Genomic DNA, 25,897 nt, shown 5'->3' on the forward strand with positions numbered 1-25,897 from the left:
TATGTCATCTCATTCGGATAAGAAATGGGAGTTCCCAGGAAAATAAATTACACCATGGCCTGTTTCTTTAGATTTTAAAGACTATTTTTGAAGGGGAGTGGTATTAGGCTGGCCAATGATTGGGAAAATGTTACTTCTCTGAATCTGTTGTCATTGTCATGCTGTCCCTGTTTTTCAGTATCCCGAGATCACAAGACCTGACCAGTGGGTATTTATTATATATTACTATTTATTACTTTTTTATTACTTTTTTTAAACCTTTTTTTTTTACATTGCGCAATCGCTCGTGGAGGTGAAGCCTATTTTGACAGAGTAATCGATACAAAGTACAGATATATTTTGAAATATAGGGAGCAAAAGTCGTTTGCGTTATCCATTGCTCTTGCATCTTTTCAATATATTGTACTTTAAGTGGTCAAATGTGTTTTTTGGTTTTAAAGTATTAAAAGACCTTAAAATGTAAGTGCTATAAATGCCTGTCTTGACAGTAAGAATTAAAATATGTTAGTTATTTCGACTTTGCGGATTTTCCCATAAATGCGGGGCTGGAGAAAATGTTAATTTTCTTTTTATAACTTTGGGCACTTTATTTAAGGGGGGAATCCAGACATCCACAATGTTTGCGGGAAGAATATTTTCTATTGAGTCCTGGCTTTTAACTGTGTCATACAAACGAAATGAGACTTTGCAATGTGTTTGCTCTGGATTGACTTCGAATTGAATCGATCCCAAAAAATTCAGTTTTGAAGACACGGGGAGGGGCAGGCGGGTGTGGGGTGGGGGTGTTAGTGTTGGATGAGGAGGAGCCACTTTCCGCCTATAAAATGGCGGTTTCCCTCCACTTAGGCCCTTCTTCCTCCCCAAATAGCGACCCCTTGTCATCATGGGTTTCGGTGACCTAAAAGCACCCTCCGGTCTCAAAGTGCTGAATGATTTCCTTGCCGATCGCAGCTACGTAGAAGGGTCAGTGCAGCTGCAACATTATACATACAAATGTGGTTAAGAGCAAAGGTGGATGTTGCAAAAATTGCAGTGGTGCTCGTCGTTACCGGCGGCGCCATTATGGCTACGCGTGGTTACCAGCTAGCATTTACTAACAGAACAATGCGAATAAACTAACGGGAAAGTGAAATTTGAAGTAATTGATTGGATGGCAAACATAAACATGGAACATAAGTAATCGTTATGATTGGTCCTTTGAGTTGACGCACATCGCGCTTTGGAAAATAATTAAGCCGCTACTGCTATGAGCCACATGTTGGCTAACCGCTAGCTAGCGATGAATGCCATTTGTACAGCGTGTTACTGAAGTTTGGACACGTCGGCAAAATGGCACGTTTGTAAAGATGTTCTCTTCCTTTGGAATGTTCTCCAATAACTTCTACAATTCCAACTCCTCAAATCCGCGATGACCCTTTGCAAGATCCACGTGTTTTAGTTGTATTACGTCCACATTGCTAATTATTTGAGTATATTAACACTGGGTCCCATCAAGCATTGTTGCATCTGATTTTATTGTTCACACTTATTACAGAAGTGGTCATTTTATTTGTTCAAAGACAAATGCTACCTCCAGAAATAGTTGGCTCACGAAGTACCTTAATCATAACCAGCATTAAACTACAGTCCTGTAGTAAGCTTAAGTGTAAATCACAACCAAGATGGGTACTGTCAGCTATTGTGAGACATTTCAACGTTGTGTATAGTTTGAAATATAATGTGGTCCGTTAATATAGAATAACAAGAAACGCTACTTTAATAACTGTTAAATTTAAATGTTCTACACGCAGGCTAAATAAACATTGAACCTACTTAATGTTGACGAAACAATTTGAGGTTAAAGAAAAATGTGCTAAAAAGTTAAATGGAGCTGAATTGTTTGGAGTGATTCTTTCCCGTAACAAATAAAGGGAGACCACCCTTTGAGAATCACATATCAACAGTGTATATTAAAGAAGAAAGTCATGGGCTTTAAGGTCCCATGCACAAAGACAACATAAATGTATTAGCATAGTGCACAGGTTCACCAGCAAAATAATATACATTTTCAGTTACGTTCTTGGTACAGCGCTGCCTTATTTTAAATTGCTAGTTGTGTTTGCACAGCCGACAAAGGGTTTAATTTCATTCAATGAAAATAGTCATTTGTTCCATCTTAATCGCCTTTTGGAAATCATGTTGCATTCACACTTGTTAAAAATTGGTAAATGATATAAAGTGGCAGAAAGCAAAACCAAAATTACAAAATGTGCTGGGAAAAAAAACGTTTTTACCCAAATTGTATGATTTAGTCCACTAAATAAAAATGTATTCAAATATTTAATTTTTGCAGGGTTTGGTTGACCGGAACTGGCCATGAGTATTATAGCAGATACAATTTGGCATGACTGGTATATTGGTGCTGTATTTTTATTTATTGATTTTTTTAATTGTTGGATTTGCAAATTGGTGTATGTGGACACAAATAGCCAGCATAGAGCCCAGAGGGTTCATCTCTGGAGGTGGAAAAAATTGATTTAATATTTCCTTTCTGTCCAGACTTGAGTGACACCATCTAAGTGCTTTGAGACTTTTGCTTTTCTCATTGATTTTATTTTATTTATTTTTTTAAACAGAAGCTTGGTGCCAAAACTAATTTACATGTTTACTGCAAAAAAAAAAGAAACTAGGAATAAATACTTTGCTTCTTGCCAGGCTTTGTACAGTCTGACAGGGCTAACTTTGTCTTTATTCTTAGGCATGTGCCTTCCCAGGCAGATGTTGCTGTTTTTGAGGCAATCGCAGCTCCACCCACAGCTGATCTTTGCCATGCTCTCCGTTGGTTCAACCATATAAAGTCCTATCAGAGCCAGAAGAACAGGTGTGTACCGGGCCTCCTCTGTGGTGACAAAGACACAAGCTCTTTGGGACTGAACCGCCTGTTGTGTCAGTCTTCCAGGTGTGAAGAAACCTTTGGGTCAATACGGCCCAGCGGGTGTGGGCGACTCCACCGCAGCAGTGGCCCAAAAGGCAGATGATGACGATGATGACGACGATGTTGATCTGTTTGGCTCTGATGATGAGGTGAGATGCAAATACAGTGTTCCAGACTGCCCTGAATTTGAGACGGCGCAAGTAAATCTACTCGTCTACTCTTGCCGAAAAAAATTACTCTTCTAGAGTTTTTTTTTTTTTTTTGTTGCTGACAAACATCTGAACCACACTTAGGCCCGTTCTATAACAATATAATGAAAATGAGTACAGTGAATATTTACTTGGCATGTCTACTTGCAACGTGCAACCTTACATTTTTACTTGCATCCCTAAAATTTCAGTTTAGGGGCCACTGTGCTCAGAGGAAATGGATCCCTGAAAGTACGACTTGTATAGTGTTTGGCTTTGTTAGCGGTAAGCTCCATGAGTCGTCCCCCCTCTTTTAGGGGGGAGAGTTGTGAATCTAAACTGGGAGTGTTGATAAACTTCTTGACATTAGGAAAAAGTGTTTACTACCAAGCAAAACTGCCGCTTGTTGTGAGGTTCACCGCCACCATGGCTATTGCGCTGAACTCATGGCGATTTAAAAAAAATATAGATATAAAAAAAATAATAAATTGGGCCAATGTTCCACTATATTTCTATGGTGGCGTTAATGCTAACTTGACATGTGCCGTTTGGTAGGATGATGCAGAGGCCGCGAGGCTAAAAGAGGAGCGTGTAGCAGCGTACGCAGCCAAGAAAGCAAATAGTAAGTGATGTTTTTTTCTTTTTCCCCGACATCATCAGGCTGGACCAACAGCACAGATGATATTAAATTTGGACTCTTCGTGATGATTATCAATCACCATCTTTCGGCTGACGCGTGATGTACACTATACTTACCTGACGGAGTCCAAGACATGGCCTAGTACACTGTTCAATTGTTTGTGTAGGTAACTCCCCTCCTTCTCCTCAGAACCTGCCCTCATTGCCAAATCCTCTATTCTGTTGGATGTTAAACCGTGGGACGACGAGACCGACATGGCCAAGTTGGAGGAGTGTGTCCGGAGTATTCAGATGGACGGACTCGTCTGGGGACAATGTAAGCAAGTGGCAATAGCAGTGACATGTAGTAGCAGCTGATCCTGATTTCAGGCAGTTCCCCACTTGATGATGTTTTTATTTTACCATCTTTCGGCTGACGATTGTGATGCCACTTCAATTATCTGAAACAATTGGTGGAGTTCAGTTGACTTACACATTATGAAGTGAATCAGTCGTGTTTAACTGTTGGCGTTTTCCCGCAGCAAAACTAGTACCAGTGGGATATGGCATCAAAAAGCTGCAGATCAACTGTGTGGTCGAAGACGATAAGGTGCGTATTGGGCTGTTAAGACACGGAAGTAAATATTTCCTACATAAGGTTCTAGTCTGCTAACTTTTTAGTTCACCACAAGATGGCTCTAAACTCAAATAGAAAACCACTTACGTAATGCAGTTTTAATATTAACAGTGTTTTTATATTGAGGTGGGCATACTTGAATTATAATTTAAATTCAAACATTTGATTCAAAATGCAGTACACAAAACTGAGAAAACATTTTGAACCGCTTGTCCTCACGAGTGATGAGAGTGCTGGAACTTAGTCCAGCTGATTTTAGGCAATTGACAGTGTGCACCCTGAATTGGTCGCCAGCAAATTGCAGACTGAAACGACATGATCTAAATATTTCAAAAGAAAGATATAGAAGCTTAAATCCATCTGTGTTGTACTTAGAAGTTAAATGCGACTAAACTGCATGTTAAAAAATAGTTTAAAGTTGAGGGAGCCTGCGTACAGCACGGAGACTCGCTGTTTCTATGATTTCACAGTTTAAATTTATATTGCATTTTCCTTCTGTGTGCGCATACTGTATGTCTTTTTTTTTTGTTTTTTTGCTGACAAATTCAGATTAACCTGATAAATTAAACCAACGAGATACAATGTTGTTGCTGTTGTGCACTCCTATATATATCAGATTTGAATAAAAGAATCTTGAGTCACGCGTCTGACTATTTTTATGTTTTGCTTTAGGTGGGCACTGATATTCTGGAGGAGCAAATCACAGCTTTTGAGGATTTTGTCCAGTCGATGGACGTTGCTGCTTTTAACAAAATCTGAAAAGGAAAAAAAAAATAAAATAAAGCACTTGGATAAAGTTGATGTTTCTGGTTTAATTTTTATTTTGAGTTTGCAACACTTGATCTTGTTTTGGAATATAAATTACATTGAAATGGTTGGTGGTGGAATTTTATCTCCCCCAAAGATTCAAATAAGACCAAAAATGTAACTTAATTTCCATGGTGCGACATCAAGATAAAAAATTTGTATAGTCTCCAAATCCAAAATGTAGAATTGAGTTTTTATGGGCGTTGTTCCGATTATTTTGAAGTTTCAAGTGTATTTCCCCATTTTGGCCTTCTGGTGGCGCAAGGCAAGCGCAATCCACTGACATGCCGCTGAAGAAGAAGAGCGGAAACTGACACGCAAGCCAAAAGCGCGCGGCGGAAGATGATTTCGTTCCGTCTGAAAGTAAAACAGGTAAATAAAATGCTCTTACGTGTTCTGAGCCATGCGTTTCGAATGACTTCCGCGTTTTACAGTTGTACTGAGGCAAAGGGCCGAATAAGAAGGCGTACCACTAACGAAACCGCGTCACGTGATTATCCCAGGCCAACGCAGGTCTGAATCCAGTAAAGAGTTGCCAGAAAGATGCAACCGCTGCGATACTTGTTAGATGTTGTACCTCACCGAATGTCGATTTGTCGTCCACGGAGACAGCTGTACAACTGCCGTTGTGTGGTCCAGGGCTTCGACAACTTTTTCTGTCCAGGGATCCCTTAAAAGCGGGTCATTATAAAATCACTTCCCATTAAACCTCAGTGCCCATCAAACGCACTTACCATGTGCACCCCAGAATGTCGGAATTGTTTTGAACATTTCAACCGCAACATTTATGACGTAATGGTCCCTCGTGGCAAAAGTTAAAGCGTTTCAATTGTAAACAAACCCTGCTTGTCATTTGACAAAGACAGGTAACCAAAACTATACAAATTATTTTGCAGACCCCAATTTATTACTTACACCCCCCCCCCCCCGGTGACTCCCGATACAAAAACAACTTGTTTAATTTGACTCGCACCCCAATGGATAAACACACTTTAGCAGTCGTTGCATTTTCTTTTCTTTATCATATCGGAAAGTATAAACAAAATAAGACATACCAGAATAATTTAAATGAAAGTTTAACCGTTCAAATGGGCCCTGGGGGGGCGGTGGTGTGCGCAAAGATACTCAGTAACAAATAGAAGGTCTTTCTTAGCAATAAGAGGGTATGCCATCTAAAGGTTGAGAGAAATATTGTTATAAAGATTTGCAGAACTAGGCCTGTCATGATAACACATTTTTTTTGGGACGACATATGATAAACAATCGTATCGTTGATGTTATTTTTGTATGCCAGGGATATAATGATTAGGCAAACAGTATGAGCGCCTCTCGTCATAGTCTAAATAACATTACTATCCTATACTGGCTGAGCTAAATACAAACTCAATAATACGCAGTGGCAACACTGAGCAAAAATATTCAGTAAGACATCCTTCTTGCTAAAAAGCTAATTGGACACGAAATAGAAAGTTTGTGAAAAGATCTTGAACCACTTTTAAGATATTTTGACTTATTTATTTTATTATCAGTCCAAATTATCATCAAGATTTTGTATGATAACAATCAGCAGTTTGTCTTTCTGTCTGAATGAGTTGTAGTCAACCGCAGTTGAAATATATTGCAAAATAAAGGAAATAATAGCAAATTGTGAAGAATAATTGCAAAATGCATTGAATGTATATCACAGGATGTGGGCGGAGTCTCAGCCAGGACCATCCCGATGCACACCATGCAGACCAGGTTACTGCACTTTATGCAGAGTCCTCTACAGCAACCTAGATCAGGTGACGTGCTCTTTTTCTTGTGGCCTGTGTTGCAGTCAGGGGGAAAAAAGATCTTGTTTTGGTCGTTTCTTTGTCAATCTTTATCATCATGAAGTAACACATAGTTCCAGGTGGCAATAGCATCAATGGAAGAACAAGTATCCAAACAATTTCTGTCATTTTTCCAAGGCAGCGCCATTTCGGAAACTAGTTAAATGGCCTGAATGCTGATTTTAAGCCTTCTTCTCGACCCATTGTAATTTAAATTTGAGACATGTCAGTTGAAAAAGAGATGTTACATGAGGTAAATTGATCCCAAGGGAGCCCGTACCCTAATTTATATTTCAACAGGTGAGATGATTAAAAAATGGTGGAAATTCAAAATAGATAGCGCGCTGTTGCCTAATAATGCTAGCTGTTATGTTTTGTTAAATTACACAGACAACTAAACCAAACATTTTCTGCATAACTAATGCAAACCAGATTATGGTATCCCTCTTGTCCACTTGATTTATCGTCTTACCCACATCTTCCTCTCAGTTCATTAAACAAAAAAAAAGGGAAAAATATCACCTTTCGGGGTATATCTGGCGGTGAAACTCAAACAACACGTTTTTGTCGTAGTTTCATTTCAGGTCAGGGGTTGTTTATCACTTTTCTGCCATGGTAGATGTTGTTTACAAACGTTCCGGAAAAGGTTGAATGACAACGGCGTTTTTTTAGCATGACAGCACTGCTCTTTCCATGTAAATGCTGAAAACTGTTGTTTTTGTCTGGAACACTGTGAATGTTACAACTTACAACCACAACCAAAGTGTATCCCTGTGCTATGGTAGCGCTTGTAACTGATATTGTAAAACCTCTCTCGAAAATTGTGCATTAATTACCCTGCTTCTAAAATTCTGATCATTGTTCTCAGCACCTGGCCAGTCTCAGACACCTGGATTGTGTTCGTGCGTCTTCCAGGGGCTCCACCAGTTGTTCCTTTGCTGACAACAGCCAAGCCAAAGGAACTCTGCTGGAGCGATTTCTGCAGGATGTCCTGTTGCACCACCCACATTGCTACAATGATCCCAGGTAACAAATCCTAAATACGCCAAATCTCAAAATGTTTTTCTTCAGGTTCTTTCAAGACTTCACGACTATATGAAGTTGGTACATAAAAAGCCTTATCATTTTCCAGGTCACCTGTTGAATCGAGTTATTGTTGATGTAGAGTTGCAGCGCAGCCCTCTGGATAGATATTCGCTGGCTTTGTGTGAATGCCTGCCGTCAGGCTTTTGTTATTTCATCAGTGTTGAGCGTCGTTTGTCAAGAACAGATTTTGTTGAGAAAAACTCTCCACGAATAGAGCAAGTTGTACCACACATTGGAGTGTCTAATGGCCACAAGTTTTCATAAACTGGTGCTGAACTGAAGTCGCGGACCGAAAAAAAACATCTTGCCAGGCGGCAATTTTGCAACGCTGTTTCAATGTCAGTTGGCAAGTATAATCATTACAAAAACTGTAAATCCTAAGCTGTCATGTGCTTAGTGTCTCCACCTGTCAGAATGATAACTGAAACACTATCGGCAGGAAGTGTAAATCTTTGCTAGTAATAGTCGATTCACCGCCATTGACAAAGCATATTCTGCTTTTGAGCATATCTAGTTGATGGATTGTTACATATGTTTGTGTCTTTAGACCATCTCACACAGACCTCCCGTCCATCTCCACTCCTCTTTTGCCGAGGGAGGAGCTTGATGAAGTCTGTTTTTCTGGCGACGACGACAACTTGTCATTGGGTACTCGTGAGCGTCTACCAAGCTCAAACAACGTGTCGTCTAATCAAGACGATGAAGCTGCTGGCCCTTGTAGTCAATTAGAGAAGAGACTTTCAGAGGGGGCAGGTCCAGAGAGGCCTACACAAGCAAATGAGCAGCAGGAGGCAAGGACCATCTATTCAAGGCAAACAACGGTGCCCAAACATCAGGCCCCTCTGCCTGTGCACAGGAAGGCACACAGAAAGACTGACAGGAGGAAAACCAGCAAGTCCCTGACCTCTATCCTTTCAGCTGAGGGTCCACATCCAGGCACATGCCCCCTGCCTCACTCTTTGCAACAGCCTTGGCACAAATGGCAGAAGGAGCGGTGGGCGGCTTTCAAAGAGGAGGTCTTCTCAGCGCCACAGAGTGACCTTGTGGATCAAACTATTGAGGAGGTTGGTACACATGTTTTATCTTGTGAGTATGGAGGCAAAGCATGCAAAATGTTTGTTAATTTTTTGGAACCTCTCTGAGAATTTTCTGTAACTTTTTAAGAAGGGGTAATTGAGAATATACTGAATGCCTACTTATTTTTAGATGATGATTTGAGCTGAGTAAATGCAATGTAAATGAAGCTCCTCCACTCATTTGAATGCTCCAAAAAATGGGCGTCCTTCCGGGACCATTTTTCTCTTTGAGCTCACGTCCTTTTCCAATTCCCCCAAATCTCTTATTGATGAGAATGCTTTGTGTTTGTGTTCGTCTCCAGGTTATCCAAACATGTTGTCATGGCGACAGTTTGACTTCCTTTCCGCTTGAGGAGACAGACAGCTTTCATGTCAGTCTGCCTCACTCTCTTCAAACACAGAGTGACTGGGACTCAATTGGGCAGGTGAGCGCAGAAGGAAGAGTTTGGGGGGCTGAGTCCGCTTTATGTGTTTCAAAGGGTTGTTTTATTAGCTTGTATAGAAATAGCGAGGTCTCTGGAGTGCCTGCAAAGTTGTTGTAAATTTTGTGAATTGGGACCTCCACGATCAGTCCGACAGCTGTACTCGACATAACCCAAAACCAACCCACAGCTATCCGTCCCCACCCCTCCTCACCCTCCAGCCAAACTGGGTGATTTCTACCATTGGGTGAGAATTGGACATTAAATTGTGCAGTAATTCTTTATCCTGTGAGTATTCTGACAGGAAAATGTAATTAACCTTTATGAAGGCACCTGGGAGCTTTTTTTTTTTAAATTGTGCAAAAATGAATAAATAAATATATACACAAGCGCTCCTTTAAGTTAAGGAATGTGTTTGCAGGTAGACACATGTGTCCCGCTGGTCCAGACGCAGGTGAGGGATTACAGCCATCTGACTGATGTTCAGGTGGACTTGACAGAACAGGTGTACTCCCATCATCTGGAATCCGTCCTCCACGGCAAGAAGCGTGCGGTCCAACAGAGAGTATTAAGGCCTGTGCCGAAAGAAGTGGCAAAACATTTGCCAGAGTCCTTCAGAGGGAAGACGTGGTCCCAGATCGAAGAGGAAGATGAGAAGAAAGTTGATGACCTTGTGCAACAGTTCAGACAAGGTCGTTTTGTCTGCTACTTCGACAGTGAATCCCTCGCCAGGTCATATATATTTTTAGTTGCAACTTTGACAATACACAACATGAAACTTCTCATTTCAAATTTTTCCATTTACTGTATTTAACTTACAGTACCAGCTTCTTCCCATATCCCAAAATGTTTATGTTACGTTTAATTGAACACTCTAAATCAGGGGTGCCCACATCCCTATCCTGCTAGTTTCTCTCCTGTAAAACACCAGATTCAAATGATCAGCCCATCAGCGAGCTTTGCAGAAGCCTGATAACCATCCTGATCATTTGAATCAGGTCTTTTGGAGGAGGGCGATATCTAAAACAGGCTTCATAGGGGCTCTCAATTCGTTACCCCTGCTCTAAATTCTCCATAACGGTGAGTTTGAATTGTTGTGTGCCTCTGAATATGGACTTATTAATGTTTTTAACTAAGCAATATTGCTGTAACCTTCAATGCCTATGGTTTACTTACTTTGATGGTGTCGAACCAAAAGGTATGGCACCAGGAGTAAAACCGTGAACGGACCTGATCAGACGGCGGCGGAGTCAGACATGGGTGTTTTTCCTTTACTGGACCATGCTGAGGAAGAAGTCCCAAGAAGACGGAACTTCAGGATGGCATCCAGGTGTCAGGTGAGCATGACAGATTCATCTACAGATATTTAGTGGTGACAAAAATACTCACACACTCCATGGTAGAACTACAAACATGTGTTAAAAAACACACTATTGAAGTTGAAGTGCTGAATTAACTCCTTAAATAAAAGTAACCATCAGTTTAAAATATAAACCGGTACGTCATTGTTGTTAACCCTCCGTTGTTCATGTTCCTCTATGTGAACAATTTACAAAGCAGCAATTTTGGGGAGAGAATTGGTAATTATCTTTCAAAATAAGAGATCAAGATGATTATTGCCACTTTTAGATGATGTTTACTGTCAAAATAAACAGAAAGAGAATTACATATAATTGTGTTTAAAAGAACCACATACCTTAGGCCACTAGCTTAATGATAATGACAATAATACTCGGCACGAGTTTAATGTTTATCTATATGGTGGTTTTATAACACAAACAAATGCAGCTTCACATTTAGACAGACAATGTAACAATGCTCATAGGGATATATTCTTCACATCAATTTCCATCAGTTCTCATCCAAATTTGTTTCCACCTTTAACAAATTCCTTGAATTTTGCCACCCTACATTGCAACATAGCAAATTGTTTCACTCACTGAATTGTTCCTTGTTTTTTTTCCCCCCCAGGTGGTCAAAGTGAGCCACGCCACTCAGACCGTCCGCTTGGTCGTGCCGACTGTCTGTCAACCAGCCCTCGAGGCCACGCCCACTAGCGTCCATCCAGGCAATAAGGACGAAACAAAAAAGACTCCTGAGGTACGATGGTCTCGGCTCCCGTCTTCGTATTCACCTGTCATCACGCCGCTGCAGTCGAGCACATCGCTGGTCTATCTTCTCTGCTCCCCTACTTTTCCCGCCAGCCCTTACGCACCCACCGTAAGCCCCACACCCAAACGCAGCAGGAAAAGGCAACGGCCAGCTGACTTTCACAGGGTGAAGGTGAAATACAAACAATTCCCTGTGCGTTTTTATGACCACCGCAGTAATCGTATCATCAAGAACCCGCCCAAAGGTTTCAAAGTGAGTAAAAGCTCGACTGCCTCCAACCCTTTGCCGCCGTGTGTACGTCAGTTGTTTCGAAGTCTGAGCCCAGACTTGAACACAGAGAAATGGTCTGGGGAGGGCGGCTCGGATTCTCCCAGGGTCAAAAGCCAGAAGCTGTCAAGCACCCCCAGCACAGACTCGTCGCGGAGTCATAAACATGAAACCTCTCCTGCGGAGCATCGAACTAGGTGTGAGGAGGCAAGAATAGGTGGTGAAGAAAGGCCAAGACCCCCGAAGAGGAAAGTGAGAGTTCGCAGCACAACTCCACCACCCAGGAGATGTGGACTCCGTCAAAAGGACTCTGCCGCCCTGTCCCTTCCTGAGCCAAAACTCCGGCGAGGAAGGTCTCAGAGGCGGAGGGGTTGTGAAAAGACTCCAAAGTAGCACATTTGTTACATCAACATTTAGAGACCATTTGAAAAATAAAAAAAGGGATTTTTAAAATTTGTCATTTCGGCCGCTTATTTACATGTCCAACTAAAGAGAAAAAAGGTTTCTGAAATGAGAGGTTATTCGAGAGTACATCTTAATTAATGGTTGAATGAATGGATAGCTGATTGATTGATCGATGATCAGACTTGACATTGGTACCGGAGACAGAAGTGCCTTTGACACTGATGTCGAAGAATGAATAATTTGCATCCACAAAGGCACAACATTGTCCTCTGTGGCATAAACCTTATTCATCTAGCTCGGGGTTTGTCTCACACAATTCACCAGGTAGAGTAAAGAGTCTCCAACATGGTCTGCAGCCTCAATAAGTGTCAACTCCTTGTCACCTGTTCAAAGAAAATGAAAAAAAGAAAACAGCTTGTGACTTAGCGCAACGCTAGTTTACATTCCTGTAATGAATTTAACGCATTAAAAATACTTTGTTGCTCTTCTTAAGTAGAATTTTCAAACGTATGTGCTTTATTTACCTTACTGGCAAGTTACAAGTTTGACTATTTCTAGGATAAATCTTTGTTACTCATTAATAATAATTAATAATTCTGAAGAAGATTTCCTGTATTGGAGGAAGTTGGGAAGTAGACTATTACATTAGTAATATTCTACATGGCAACGTTGACGTTTTCCAATATTGATTGCTGTTAAGATATTTGTACTTTACTTTTAAGACGGTATCTCTCTCACATACTCGATACAAGACTGCTATTTTATAAGCAAGACCGACTTTTGTCTTACCTGATTGTTTATCCTTCCTCTTGTTAGTCCCAAGGACACTTACTAGTCGGTCCACTGTTTGCTGCAGCAACTCTTCTGGATTATAAATTCCACAACTCTGTTCATCAGCCATACCCCCATCCACCTCCTTTCGGACATCCTCTTGTTGAATCGATTGACAAAGATGGCTGTTAATTGCACAATTCGCCTCCTTGTAGTGGATGTCATGTGACCAAGCAATGTTCTGTTTTATTGTTGTGGGTGGAGTTTCCTCATTCTCACTCCACTCATCATCTGTCTTCAACATGAATTCTCCGCTGATATCTTCATCCATGTGTGACTCCATATCTGAAGTCGGTGTCATGTTCCCTTTCTCTGTGTTTTCCGTGTTCATCTCATTTTGGTGCTGTGGCATATCACTGGCGTGTTGCTGGAGTTCCAGCTTGTTCAGTGTCTGAAGAATGGAAAATATTCATAGTTAAAGGTGAACACTGATAGGTATGAAAGTTGACTTCCACAGGTGGGACACGAGACTTGCCTCGAGTCAGACTTTTAAATGAGAGTTAATGGGTGAAGATATTGCATTTCAAAATTAGACAAATGACATCAACCAAACAATTTTACTCATTAACTATCCTTTCTATCCAGTTCAACTAAAAATAGTCACACGATAAATATAATATTCATAATTTATATATATTTAGATTTGTAGTGTAATTTTCATTTTTAATTTTTGTCTTATTCAAGGTGACTGTGATCCCAAATGACTGTCAGTACTTATAGTAAGTAGATGGTGCCAGCCCTCATTCTACAATTAGAAAAGAAAGAAGTTGAGGTATAATGTATTTTTTTTTATTATAAGCTTGCAATCAAATATCAAAACACGCATAAAATAAGTTGTAAAATAAAGTAAACTGTAATAAAAATAAATGTAAATGGAATCATTTCAGATTCGCAATGTACTGTATAGTCCAAATCACCAGTAAAACAATTAAAAAAAGTGAATAAAGTGGAAGAAAAATATCAAAACAATCATACAATAAATAAGGTATATTTAATGTGCTTAATAATTTTCTTTTTCTTTTGGTGGGGAATGAATGGTGATGAGACTGTGCCATGAGATGACAGACATCATACGAGACACTCGGCTGGCTGACTGTCAGTCTAATTATTTATTTTTCTTCTTTGATTGCTTAAAAGGCATTGTGTTGACATTGGTGGCAGCAGTTTGTGACGGCGATGCAAACTACCCCCAATTACGAGTCAAGAGATGAGTCGAGACAGCCACCATGCGCTGCCGAGAACAACTTTGAAATAAAAGCCAACCGAGGCATTGATGTCCATGTATTCTAAGGTTTATTTTGAATTTGCCTCATATGCATAGTACTCCCAACGGCTCAAGTGGTCAGGAGGTTCTAAGGAGCTGATTAGTCTGTTTCTAGGCTGGGCCAGACCAGTCCTGCTCCTATGATAGAACTGTGTCAATGGTCACCTGAGTGAGTGTCGCCTGCAGATGGCTGTTGTGTTCTTTAACTATTTCCATGTAGACCTCCATCTCTGCACACCGGGCCTTTAGCATACCCTGTTCTGATTGGACAGTGAGATGCCACTCCTGCAGCTGCTCTTCCAGTAGCCTTCAACATTTAACCAAAGAACAATCACGTGATGATGAATACGCAGCCTGACTGATTGTTTAATGTCGGAATTTGATCAACCCTTACAGTTTGTCTCTGTGCAGGTCTCTGACCTCAGTGAGCAGAGTGGACACCTCCAAACATAGAATATAAAACACATGACACAAAAAAAAAAAAAAACGCACACACACGAAGCAAGATGTTTTCAGAATGTTTGTAAACGATAGGTGGCTGAGTTCTTCCGTATGGCAGGAATGTGATTGGCTTGATTTGAAAACGATGAGCACAACTTGTTGTCGCTCTGGCACTGCACATATACACCATAAGGTTTAGGGAATCAAGTGGATGTCGTACAAATGTAGCGGAATGGGCAGGATCACAAGAATTAGCAGCTGTTCAATAAATGAGTAAAATTCAACTTGAATTTTTTTTTTTTTTTTTTTTTTGTAAATGTAGTTGACTTCCAAAATGGGAGCGTTACAGCAGTGGGAGTCATTCTGAACGGGAGCAGTATGGGATGGGAGTTGTTTTCACCAGGACGGGATAAGATTCATTTATTTATTTATTTTACTATGATCCAGAACGGGATTTTTTTTTTTCTGTGGGAGTGGGATGGAATTAAAAATCCACTTCCGTGTCACCCTCTTGTTCCTACCACATTTATTTTTTAACTTAAATGTTCCAATGCAAATTATGGCAACCTGACATACGTAACATCTGATTTTTGCTTTACATTTCACACATTTAAACGACAAAGGTAGAGAGAAGTCTAAAATCATCATTCAGGCCATTTACCCCATTTTCTCAATTATGCTGCTGGTCAAATGACCAAAAAAAAAAGAGGTCACCTGTTCTGGCAGCATCTCATCAGTCTGGAGAGATTTGGATGAGCAGGAATGAAGTTTGATTGAAGAATGATGGGAAACACAGACATCAGAAGGGGTGCTCCCACATTCTTCGGGAGTGGCAGCCAAATGGAGAGGTGAAGCGCTGGGAAACAAATTCATATTTGATTGGTGCGGTTTACTCTGTCCATTTCATCCAACTATTTTCTAAACTCCGAATTAATTGTGCGTAGGTGTGAAGGGTTGCCTATGCGTGACCTGATAGACTCCAGCTAACCCGTGAAACTCATCAGAACAATCATTATGGAAAATGGATGGATGGATACACATGTCTCACATTTTATGGCTGTCCTTTGCCTCTTCCCTCTTTTTCGTCCTGTCAGCTCCTCTTTGAGTATATCGCCGCGGTAACAGGGCGTGACGAGCACGGTGCACAAATGACGAGACCGACTCTCTCCAGGTGGGCTGACGTCGAGAGGGTGTGGAGAATATTGTTTCAGTCGACCAACTTTGTTCGATATCTTGTTGTTCCTTACCTTTGTACAGAACTCAATCACTGGGTGGTGACTTTTGTGTTTGCGTGTGTGTTGCTCTGTCAGGAAGCAACTCTGACACACGTGGACTTTGAGACACTTCACACAGCGATACCTGAACGCACACACACACACACACACACAGTCCTCAAATCATGATTACTATACTATGTCTAAATCACCTCGATTGATTGGGGGATAAGAAAGGAGCCCTACTTGCAAATAGGGAACGAATGCAAATAGTTGATGCTCCCCCAGATTTTTTAGGATAGTCTACAGCAGGGGTGGGCAAACGTTTTGATTGGCGGGTCACAATGGGTTCTAAAATTTGACCGAGGGGGCTGGACCAGGAGCAGATGGATGGAGATGGCGGTAACCTCACCCCATTGGTGAAAAAAAAATACTGAAGCATTACAACATTATATGTCTTTGAAAAAACACAGTATTTAGAAAATAAAACATTAACAAGGTTTATTCATTTCATTTTTTTCAAGTTCCAAAACATATCATTCAGAAACTGGCGGTGGATTACTGTACTCACCTGAGTCCAATTATGGGAAATATCTTGCAGATATGACAGCGGACGGCGTGAACGACCTTCTGACTTATGAACAGACGATACAGTACAGGTAGCCATAGCAGCAAGCGAGGCTCACTCTGCAGCCATGATGACACGTGTTCCCTGCTTACGGTGGAGGTCAGCACCTGTGAACATTAGGTGCAACAGGTCACTAAGAAGACCAGTCTCAACCTCCAGAAGGTATCTACCCTAAGATTCAGTAGTATATATAGATTTTTTTTTTTATGGTTTGACTTGACCATCCACCGCGACCACAGATATGAACTACAGCACAGGTGTCAAACTCTGGCCCGCAAGGCTATACCAAATGTCTACTATCCCATTTTACATTCTATATGATAATAGTTACATTCAAAATTATAATAGTAATTAAAAAATAAATAAACATTGTATTACATTAATACAACCACTTATGATAACAATTTTCCATAGAAAAATCAACATTTATATTGTTTTAAAAAAATTAAATGGTGGCCCGCGGCTTTGTTCAAGTTTTACTTTTCGGCCCACTGTGTATTTGAGTTTGACACCCCTGAACTACCGTAAACGATATGTTACTTAAGTGTAGCTTGATTCTTAGAAGTCACCAGAAGTGACCTGATCTGCTTTTCACTCACAAAAACCCGATTCAAAAAGATCAAAATGTTTTCTTACTCCATGAAAACACGACTTGACGGCCTCTTCAACTGCGCCGAACACCCCTTCCTCCTGGATGAGTGCAGGAACCTGAACATGCGTTACAGGACTCAGATGATGAGGGCATGATAGCAAATCTTGTCAGTTTGTTTTACCTTGTTGACATCCTCCAATACAGATCCAAGAGACGACCTATTGATGGATCCGGAAGCACTTGCCGCGGCGCACACCAAGGCTGAGACACAGTCACCCGTGTTAGCAAGCACATTCTAACAAAAGGAACGTAAATATTATTTCCTAGGGAACACATTTTTCACCTCCATATTTCAGCAGGAGAGTTTCCGCTGATAAACAGATGAGAGCAAGCTGGAGAGAAATAGCCCTTATTTGACCCAAGTGATTCCTGAAACACGCAAACAGTACACATCTGATTGTACACGTGCACAAACCAAACAAGGTATACGTGGTGTCCCAAAAAGAGTCAAGTACTGCATTCTACTGTATACTGAATGAGTAATGGGCAGTCAAAGAGTGAAATGTTTTTTGGGGTGAAGGAAGAAACCTATCAATGAGATTTCACCTCTCAAAAACGCCGAATATGAGACTGCATAATTTCTCTGAACCATCTGTAAATTCCGGCGACACACTCCTGAACATTCTGTTGAGGCGCTGGGTTACTTCGTCCTTGCTTAGGACAGAATCTTGCTGCCACTTGGCTCTGCCCCCGAGGTCAAAGGCGGCCTCGATGTGGCTAACCAACACAACATCCACTGGAAGCACAATGAACAATGCATTTCTCAAATCGACAAGTTACTTAAAGTCAAAAAGTAGTTAGATACGATGACATTTAAAATGAAAAAAGAGGAAAAGGTTGCATTAAACCCACTGTGACAGATGTTCTGTAGACTTTCAAGCTTCATTGCTACTCTGTAGGCTGGGGGGCGGATTTTGTTGAAGTCCTCAAGACCTGGAACTTGAAATGGACAAACAAATACTGCGTAATTGAAGGTGTACAAAGACTTGTTTAACGCATGCAAATAAATCACAAACTCTGATCTCAGAACACCTTCCTGTCATTTCAAACCCTTCATACATTAACCTTAAAAATAAATGTATATTATTTGATTGAGAAAGGATGAGAGGATGAATGGTAAAGACTCTCTGTTACTTCCACAAACGACCCAGGCTAATTTTTGCCATGATTGTAGAGCGGTGCCTTGTGATACGAGTGACTTGAGAGTTTTTCAAGATATGGACTGACATCTCTCGCCACAAAAAAACAGCAGTTAGAGAGACAGTGAACAATTCTTCAATGAGACGCTTTCAATTCTTTTTTTGCCAAGATACGAGTGACCTGACTTACAGGACAACTTCTTAGAGATATGAACCATTTTTTGACTGTTTTTTAAATTTTTTATTATTTATTTATTTTTTGCAAATAATGCAAAGCGCCATAGAAGGGCTAACAAATAGCACAGGTGTCACAATGTTCTGGCTATTTGAACACAAATGACGCAGCAATACATTGGTAGAACACATAAGAATACTCTCAAGCATATATTCTTGATCCTCTCTGAAATAAAATACTTTAACAGCAGCTAATTGAGGACTGACTCAATGGACATGTTTTATTTGTCTCTATTGAACTGCCCCCAGGTGGCCAAGGCCCGCACACCAGGAGCAGCATAACGTACAATAAATTGAAGCAAAAAATGTGGCAACAACTTTTTTTTTGTGCTTTACATTGTATTATGACATGACTGGATTCAATCCAATTTCATAGAACGCTATTTTTCCGATTAAAAAAAACACATTATAAAAACGGTGGTTACTTTGGTGGAGGCTGAAATGGACTGATGACCAATCCAGTCATTTCAACCGAGAAAAATGATTTGACATTGGAATGTTTGGAGTCGGAAGTGTTGAGACGGAATGAATTAAACTTCCATCTTAAGACACAACTGTAATTTTCACTACTCTTCTGTAAAGTAAAATGGGTTTGGGAAACTAAAAAAGTAAAAAAAAAAAAAAAAAAACAACGCCAAAAAAGAACTTACTGAAACTGTTGACATCCATGATGGGTTACAGTCTGAAAATGAAAAACAATGTCACAATAATGTTTCTATTAGTCAGTAAAGCAAATTTTGCAGTTCGGATCATATTGCAATTCTAACATATCAGCAGATAAAGGAACAAATAAATAATAGCAGTTAATTACCTTCATGAGTATATTGAGTCAGAAAACCAAATATTTCTGATAAGCTCTTGATTGGTTTGGACTTTGTCACACATTGAGTTGAGCAGAAACTTACCTGCAGCCTTTCTAGCATCGAATATAGCTCAAGCTGTTAAATCTTTAATGCCATTCTGGTTTCATCTGTCATCACAGCTGCTGCTCACCTGTCGGCTGCGGACCAATCCCAGCCTGAACAGCTGATGACATCATTCGAGGGGGGGGGGATCAAAGTCAGGTTTGTAGCTGAAGCGAACAATCTGTGTCAGTCTGTAGCATCTTTGTTTGTGTTGGCGCTGCAGACCGTTGTCTCGGCTCACACTGGCCATTTGTGTCTTGTATGCATTCTTTGTCCCGTGGCACCATGACACACTCCAACTTTTCTTCTCAGATCAATGAGCTTGTGACGAGATCAGCGTGGTGCCACTCTGATCCAGACTCCAACTTCATGTTCTCTAACTCAGCGGCATGGCAGCTAGCAGCATTTTATCAGTGTGCGAAAAAATGCACAAGAACCGTTGCTGGTTTGTTGTGCCTTCATGCTTATTGGCGGTGGTGAAACTGGGAATGGGGATATTGGGAGTGGAACGTTTTCAGTCTTGATGCTGTTATTTGGGACTATTGCTTTTGCTGATACGTTTCAGCATTTCTATCCTGTTTTCGCTCTCTATCTACGCTCCGTCCCTCCACTCTGTCTCTACATCTTAACACAGTTGGCCGAGACAGAGGGTCACCCGACAGGGCCTGGCTCCTGTTTGAGGTTTCTTCCTTGCCCCTGTTGCCAAGTGCTCGCTCACTCGGGGTTCAGTTAGTTTTCTTTATTAGAGACCTCGTAAAGTGATTTTAGCAATTAGTTTCGAAATACATGATACATGTTTGAAGATAATAGCTGAAGGTGTGCAAAGACTATATAGTACTGAGTTGTGGAGAATTGGAGATTTTTTCATCGGAAGTGCACTCGGCGTAAAAATGGGCGTATCTTAATTTTCGTGGCAGGGCCAGTCTTGTTTACCGTGTTTGTGAATTTGGCATTTTTGTTTACAAACTCCTTGCGCACCTGACAGTTTGGTGAAGGAAAGTAGACAGAGAGACCAGGTAAAAAGCAGGTCTAAGTTGTGGTGCAGGTAACGAAACAAATGAGTTCCTTGAACACATTATTATCTTCCCCTTTATTAATGGCCTTGCGATTCGCGGGAGGATTCACACCATGGATAAAATAATTTGGTATTTTTCATCATCGTTAGTTTTTATTTTGTTTTGACTTGTTTTTCAAATTTCTCAGGGCTCATGTCATGGCCAATCATGGCCCACTTCCTGTCTGAGTTAGGTCATGTGATTCATATTCATTAAACACAATTTTAATCAGAATCTCGTATTTCGATTAGGGGTATGCTCGATACGGTTTTCGAGTAGACTTTTTCCTTTATAAGTTGAAATATTTGCGTCCATTCTTGAATCCAACACTGTGACAAAAAAAAAAAGATTCTACTTTTCAAGCAAAAAATATTTCCATTTGAAAGTACCAATGTATTTTACATCCACCGGAGAATGTCTTGACGTTGGTCTCTACCAACCAATTGAACCTGCTCTTACAGGCTCCTCCTTGGGGGTGTGGTCTCACAGCCTAATTTTTCATCCCCTTACAGTTTTGGTCAGTTAGTGAATGACTTGCCATCACTCAAGTTCTGCAGTTGGGTGAGGACTCTACGACATACACATAGATGCACTCACACACACACACACACAATTACTGTAGATGTGAAAATATACACAGTGGTACACGCAGCAAGAGACTAACCTGCGTGAAGTCAATGTCACTCTTACACAGTTTATACTCAGTACACAGTTCAAGGTAATACATTTTTCATTTCAGAATTTGTCCTGCGCTGAGGTGAACATGAAGTTCTCTGTTGGCATTTTTCTGCTGACCTGCTTCACTCTCTTTGGACTTGGTATGTTTCGTCCTTCAAGATTTTCCTCTTCCTAATTATATGTTTATTGTTACATTGTGTTGGTGAATAACTATTGAGTTGTTGCTGAACAATGACCACCTACTTTTAGACAAACAATAACTGGTATTCTTAATTTGAATGACCTTTTTGTGAAACTTGCAGAAATAACGTGAACAAGTGATGTGAAATGTGTGATGATTTGGTTTCAGGCTCAGCAATTCGCTGTTACAGTTGTAAAGATTACACGGCCAGTTGCTCCAAACAACGAGACTGCAGCTATGACGATGCCTGTCTGACGCTCACGGAGAGAGGTGCTGAAATTCTTGCATTTTTAAATTAGTGTGCCCCAACTTTTTGCTTCTACACATAACAGCGTTGCTATGGTTACTACACTTTTCCCAGATAGGCTGATTTGCATTTCGGCCGTCAAAGTAGTTTTAACATTTTAAAGTTTCTTTACCTCCCGGGTGCTATGATGGTCATTTGTGTCCACCTCACTTCCTTTTTCTGAACCATTTTAGGTGTGTTATTGCAGTGCATATGTAATGAAACTTGCCAAGGATGGGTATTTTTGTTGGAATTTTTTTTTTCAAATTTTACACTTCAGCTGTTTAATATGTATCACTAATAGACAGTTTTTGTACTGTCTGGCTCCACATGGTCACTGGAAACTGGAATCTATAAAAAAATAAATAAATCTGAATTTCCATATTGAATCATACAATTTGGATGAATCTAGAATCAACACGTTTTGTTTCAATTTGTAGTTGTCTACCATTTTAAATCATTTATTATTTTTGGGTCTAGGGGACAAGTTCATGTAATTACAAATGACCCAGTTTACTTAAAAAAAAAGAAAAAAACTCAGGTTACTCACTACTACTACTCTAAAAACATGCATGGCAGGCCGATTACAGGGACAACGGATGCAAATTAGCCATTGGCTATAATCTGGCATATTTACAGGAAACTGTTTGATTAATATGCACTGTCCCTGTATACTTTCAAAAATAAAAACAAATACAAATACAAATACAAATACTCTTGGTTTACGACCTGTCTTGACATGGCCGCTGAAGGCTTCGAATTTTGTGCTTTTTCTCGTGCCATACATCACTGGCTTTATGCTTCAGGTTGGTAGCGATAACTGTTTTTTGCCCAAAATTTATGTTTTTCATAAATTGTGCTTTCACCTATTTCTACATTGCACAGAGTTTACTTTTAACCGCAGAACAATCAAAATAAACTAACTATAATTTTGTTTTGTGACTGGAACGGATTGACTGCAATTCAGTTCATTTCGATGGAAACATGACCTTGGTATGCGGATGTTTAAATTTGAGAACAGGTTTACAGAACAGATTCAATTCTTAACTAGAGGTACTCCTGTACATAATTTTAGCGTCTGAAAAGGACATTTAATATTTACTGCACTCCAATGGAGCAAATTAATGGCACAATTATTTTGAGTTTAAAAAGTGGAGATTCATTTGTAGACCATTGAACATTCCTTTTTAAATGAAGAAGAGGAAGCGCTTCCTGCTAACTTTAGAAAAAATTTCTTGAGCATTTATCCATTTTCTTTGCCGTTTAGCCGAATCCAGCTGACTTTACGTGGGGAACACAGCTGAAATGGTCACGAGGATCGCAGATGTATTATTAGCAATATAAAAATGGAAATAAAACGGTGATACTGAAAATAGGTTTGTTTCCTTTTTTCTTTATAATATTTGATATTGTGTAACAGCCTTCGCAAAACACACTGGAATTTGAAGAGCAAAAAAATGATTGTAAATGATATACTAATGACAAGAGTTAGTTCAAAGAAGTAAAAGTAAAAGAATCGAAACAGCATCTAACTTTTTCAAAACTTGCAGTTTGGCTCGATTTTCATGCTGTGCCTAAATCCAGCGTGATGTGTTCTTGAACTCTGTGCGTAGGCAGGTTGTGTTTGTATTTTTGCAGAAGTGCACAAACGAGTAGTCACGTCTTGGTAGATTCGTAAATGTTTGGACAATGTTTATTTATGTGTGATGACAAGAGGTTCAACTGGTTGTTTTGTGCATGTGATCCAGGAGGGATGACCTTTCGCCAATGCCTCAAGTATTCAGACTGCGAATACAACCGACTGGGACAGATGTTCCCACAGGTAGAAAAATCATTCGGTGAAGCACAATCGTCTGAAAATATTGACGCCTATTTTTTGGGGTTTGTAGGTGTCCAGTTTTACATTCAAGTGCTGCAACTCGGATCTGTGTAACTCCGCGCATTCTGCCACAGCAAGTTCTCTCATTGGTGTGCTGGCATCTGTAGCCGCCACATGGTGGGTGACCCGCTAACGCCGCCGGTTTGATGACTGATCCCTGCTTCGTGCCACGCCAAGCATGTCCATACGGAGCTGATTATTGGTTGGACAGGTGTCTTTTCTTGTATTTTTATTTTTGAGAAAAACTCACTGATGTTTGCAGAGTTTTAATATGGTCCAGATTTCATTAATGTTGAACACTGTAAAAAAACAAAAAAAAAACAAGCACTTATTGACTTTGTCTCATGGCTTTGAGGACATGGAATAGTAACATGCTAGTTGATTTCATAAAGTCGCATAATTGCAGGGGATCAATTATTATGGTAAAACTGGAAATCAGAAATCACTCTTTGGTCTGTACCTTTGTTTTTAAGGTCATTGTTTTCTTCATATTCGATACAGCAAGCGAACCAAAAGCAAAACCAAGGGCTAATGTCTTCTGTAAACAAAGAGATTTATTGTCATCTAAAATGAACCATCAACAGCCTGAATCTTTCTTTTGTTTCCATCTTGGGAAATGACGTCAACAAGTTCAGTAATAGTTTGAACTCTCAGAATTCTTATGCTGTCTTATTTGGCTGTTTAAATGCAGCTGGAAGTTGCATTTAAACAGCATGTTACTTAAAAAAAACACCAACATATGGCTAGCCATGATGTCGTCCGCTCGTCAGAAGCTGAGCTGCGCTGTGTTTGTTTGCGGACTTGGTGTGTGGCTACTTCTTGTCTCTTACCTAACATGCTCAGTGTGGGATTAATTGCTCGATCATATTCCACATGCATTTGGTTACAATTTTAAGGCTAATTTTGAAAAAATTGTTGGCAAGCTTTTGCGGGCCTTGAGTTTGACACCTGTGGTTGAATGTTTATGTATAACGTTTTCTTTGTAACTACTGTAAGCAAAATAAATGTGCTAGATGTAAATAATTTATCATTCGGCTTGGATTCTACTCTTGGAAAAAAATGTTATTTGAAACATTGTTAAAAAAAAATAATTTTGAAATACTTTTTTATTGCTAATGATAACAATGTATCTGTCAATGGGCATTTATTAGGACTGTCAAAATTAAAGCGTTAATTCAGGTGATTAATCCAAAATTGTTTATACTCAGTTAAATATTTTAACTCAATTAACTCAGCTTGATTTACATAAAAAAAATAATTTGCATACTTTGCAAATATTGTGCCAAGAAAGCGATTAGAACAGTCTTTGAATTAAATATACCTCATATTTGGTGATTTTGCATCAATTTCAAGATATTATTCAAGTAAATATCTGTAATAAGCTTCGAAAAAAATGAAAAATGTGATTAATCACGATTAATCATGGATTTTCTGTGATTAACTAGTTAAAAAAAAAAATCACTTCAAAGCACGAGGGCTGGCAAAATTAAAGCATTAACTCAGATGATTGATCCAAATTTTTTTAACTCAGTTAAATATTTCAATATTTCAACTCAATTAACTCAGTTTGATTTAATTAAAAAATAATTAGCATACTTTGCAAATATTGCGCCATATTAGCTGTACATCTTTAGCAAGTCTCAGAACAAAACACCTAGTTCAAGTTCCCACTGGGCCTTGCAACACTGCTGGAGTTTGGCGCTTGAGGGCAGTTTTGAGAAAGAAAAATGCCTGTAAAGATGTCTCCATTTCGATCGTATTCAAGAACCAAAGAACGCTATTGGAACAGCCTTTGAATTAAATATACTTCATATTCGGTGATTTTGCATCCAGTAAATATCTGTTTCAAGCTTCGCAAAAAATAGTAGTTGAAAAATGTGATTAATTGCGATTAATCATGGAATTTATTTGTGATTGATCAGTTTAAAAAAATAAAATAATCACTTGACAGCACTAGTATTTATATTTTCATTCTTTCCATCACGCAACTGGCCACAAGCACACGTGAAGTTGTGCCACCTAGTGGGAAAAGAGCGTCAACCATAACGATGCTTCCATTCTTTGACAAAGAAATGTTGCCATTCTCGAAATTTCAGGATCAACCTTAAGTCCAAAACAGGTAAACTTAATTTTAACTTTGAATACACATCCAACTGTTCAATGT

At 39.8% G+C, this 25,897-nt stretch overlaps 4 protein-coding genes across 4 annotated transcripts; 3 read left to right on the forward strand and 1 right to left on the reverse strand.

The window, feature by feature from the left end:
- Window positions 1-804: 804 nt before the first annotated feature.
- Window positions 805-5,153, forward strand: eef1b2 (eukaryotic translation elongation factor 1 beta 2). Its single transcript, XM_088291747.1, has 7 exons — window positions 805-963; window positions 2,738-2,860; window positions 2,931-3,063; window positions 3,658-3,724; window positions 3,932-4,057; window positions 4,263-4,330; window positions 5,030-5,153. The coding sequence occupies exons 1-7, from the start codon at window positions 884-886 to the stop codon at window positions 5,114-5,116; spliced, it is 684 nt and encodes a 227-aa protein (XP_088147873.1). The 5' UTR covers window positions 805-883; the 3' UTR covers window positions 5,117-5,153.
- A 265-nt stretch (window positions 5,154-5,418) lies between these two features.
- On the forward strand, window positions 5,419-13,611 carry zdbf2 (zinc finger, DBF-type containing 2). The gene is made up of 8 exons (XM_088292175.1): window positions 5,419-5,536; window positions 6,852-6,948; window positions 7,847-8,004; window positions 8,612-9,128; window positions 9,443-9,565; window positions 9,984-10,294; window positions 10,761-10,899; window positions 11,534-13,611. Exons 2-8 carry the CDS (start codon window positions 6,853-6,855, stop codon window positions 12,332-12,334), a joined length of 2,145 nt encoding a protein of 714 aa, XP_088148301.1. The 5' UTR covers window positions 5,419-5,536; window position 6,852; the 3' UTR covers window positions 12,335-13,611.
- dytn (dystrotelin) lies at window positions 11,481-19,785 on the reverse strand. The gene is made up of 14 exons (XM_088289734.1): window positions 19,743-19,785; window positions 18,229-18,315; window positions 17,923-18,112; window positions 17,660-17,745; window positions 17,498-17,577; window positions 17,361-17,432; window positions 16,668-16,831; window positions 16,130-16,241; window positions 15,931-16,058; window positions 15,597-15,738; window positions 14,836-14,888; window positions 14,607-14,748; window positions 13,136-13,568; window positions 11,481-12,729 (listed from the first exon to the last, which is right to left on the reverse strand). The coding sequence occupies exons 1-14, from the start codon at window positions 19,783-19,785 to the stop codon at window positions 12,638-12,640; spliced, it is 1,824 nt and encodes a 607-aa protein (XP_088145860.1). The 3' UTR covers window positions 11,481-12,637.
- A 1,451-nt stretch (window positions 19,786-21,236) lies between these two features.
- LOC148340370 (CD59 glycoprotein-like) lies at window positions 21,237-24,760 on the forward strand. Its single transcript, XM_088290652.1, has 5 exons — window positions 21,237-21,270; window positions 21,449-21,527; window positions 21,737-21,838; window positions 23,603-23,676; window positions 23,744-24,760. The coding sequence occupies exons 2-5, from the start codon at window positions 21,473-21,475 to the stop codon at window positions 23,864-23,866; spliced, it is 354 nt and encodes a 117-aa protein (XP_088146778.1). The 5' UTR covers window positions 21,237-21,270; window positions 21,449-21,472; the 3' UTR covers window positions 23,867-24,760.
- Window positions 24,761-25,897: the final 1,137 nt, after the last annotated feature.

Source organism: Idiotropiscis lumnitzeri, chromosome 3, assembly GCF_059441095.1.
Source record: "Idiotropiscis lumnitzeri isolate Australia: NSW breed Sydney's pygmy pipehorse chromosome 3, RoL_Ilum_1.0, whole genome shotgun sequence".
In the NCBI taxonomy this organism is placed as follows: Eukaryota; Metazoa; Chordata; class Actinopteri; order Syngnathiformes; family Syngnathidae; genus Idiotropiscis; species Idiotropiscis lumnitzeri.

Coding starts and splice junctions, on each gene's coding strand:
- zdbf2 (XM_088292175.1), top strand. CDS start 6,853: ATGTGGGCGGAGTCTCAGCCAGGACCATCCCGATGCACACCATGCAGA. Junction 9,566..9,983: donor ACTGGGACTCAATTGGGCAG/GTGAGCGCAGAA, acceptor ATGTGTTTGCAG/GTAGACACATGTGTCCCGCT. Junction 10,295..10,760: donor GACAGTGAATCCCTCGCCAG/GTCATATATATT, acceptor TCGAACCAAAAG/GTATGGCACCAGGAGTAAAA.
- LOC148340370 (XM_088290652.1), top strand. CDS start 21,473: ATGAAGTTCTCTGTTGGCATTTTTCTGCTGACCTGCTTCACTCTCTTT. Junction 21,839..23,602: donor TCTGACGCTCACGGAGAGAG/GTGCTGAAATTC, acceptor CATGTGATCCAG/GAGGGATGACCTTTCGCCAA. Junction 23,677..23,743: donor TGGGACAGATGTTCCCACAG/GTAGAAAAATCA, acceptor TGGGGTTTGTAG/GTGTCCAGTTTTACATTCAA.
- eef1b2 (XM_088291747.1), top strand. CDS start 884: ATGGGTTTCGGTGACCTAAAAGCACCCTCCGGTCTCAAAGTGCTGAAT. Junction 2,861..2,930: donor TATCAGAGCCAGAAGAACAG/GTGTGTACCGGG, acceptor CTGTTGTGTCAG/TCTTCCAGGTGTGAAGAAAC. Junction 3,064..3,657: donor TGTTTGGCTCTGATGATGAG/GTGAGATGCAAA, acceptor GCCGTTTGGTAG/GATGATGCAGAGGCCGCGAG.
- dytn (XM_088289734.1), bottom strand. CDS start 19,785: ATGTCATCAGCTGTTCAGGCTGGGATTGGTCCGCAGCCGACAG. Junction 18,316..19,742: donor GATTGGTCCGCAGCCGACAG/GTGAGCAGCAGC, acceptor GTCCATTTCAAG/TTCCAGGTCTTGAGGACTTC. Junction 17,433..17,497: donor TATTGGAGGATGTCAACAAG/GTAAAACAAACT, acceptor ACGCATGTTCAG/GTTCCTGCACTCATCCAGGA.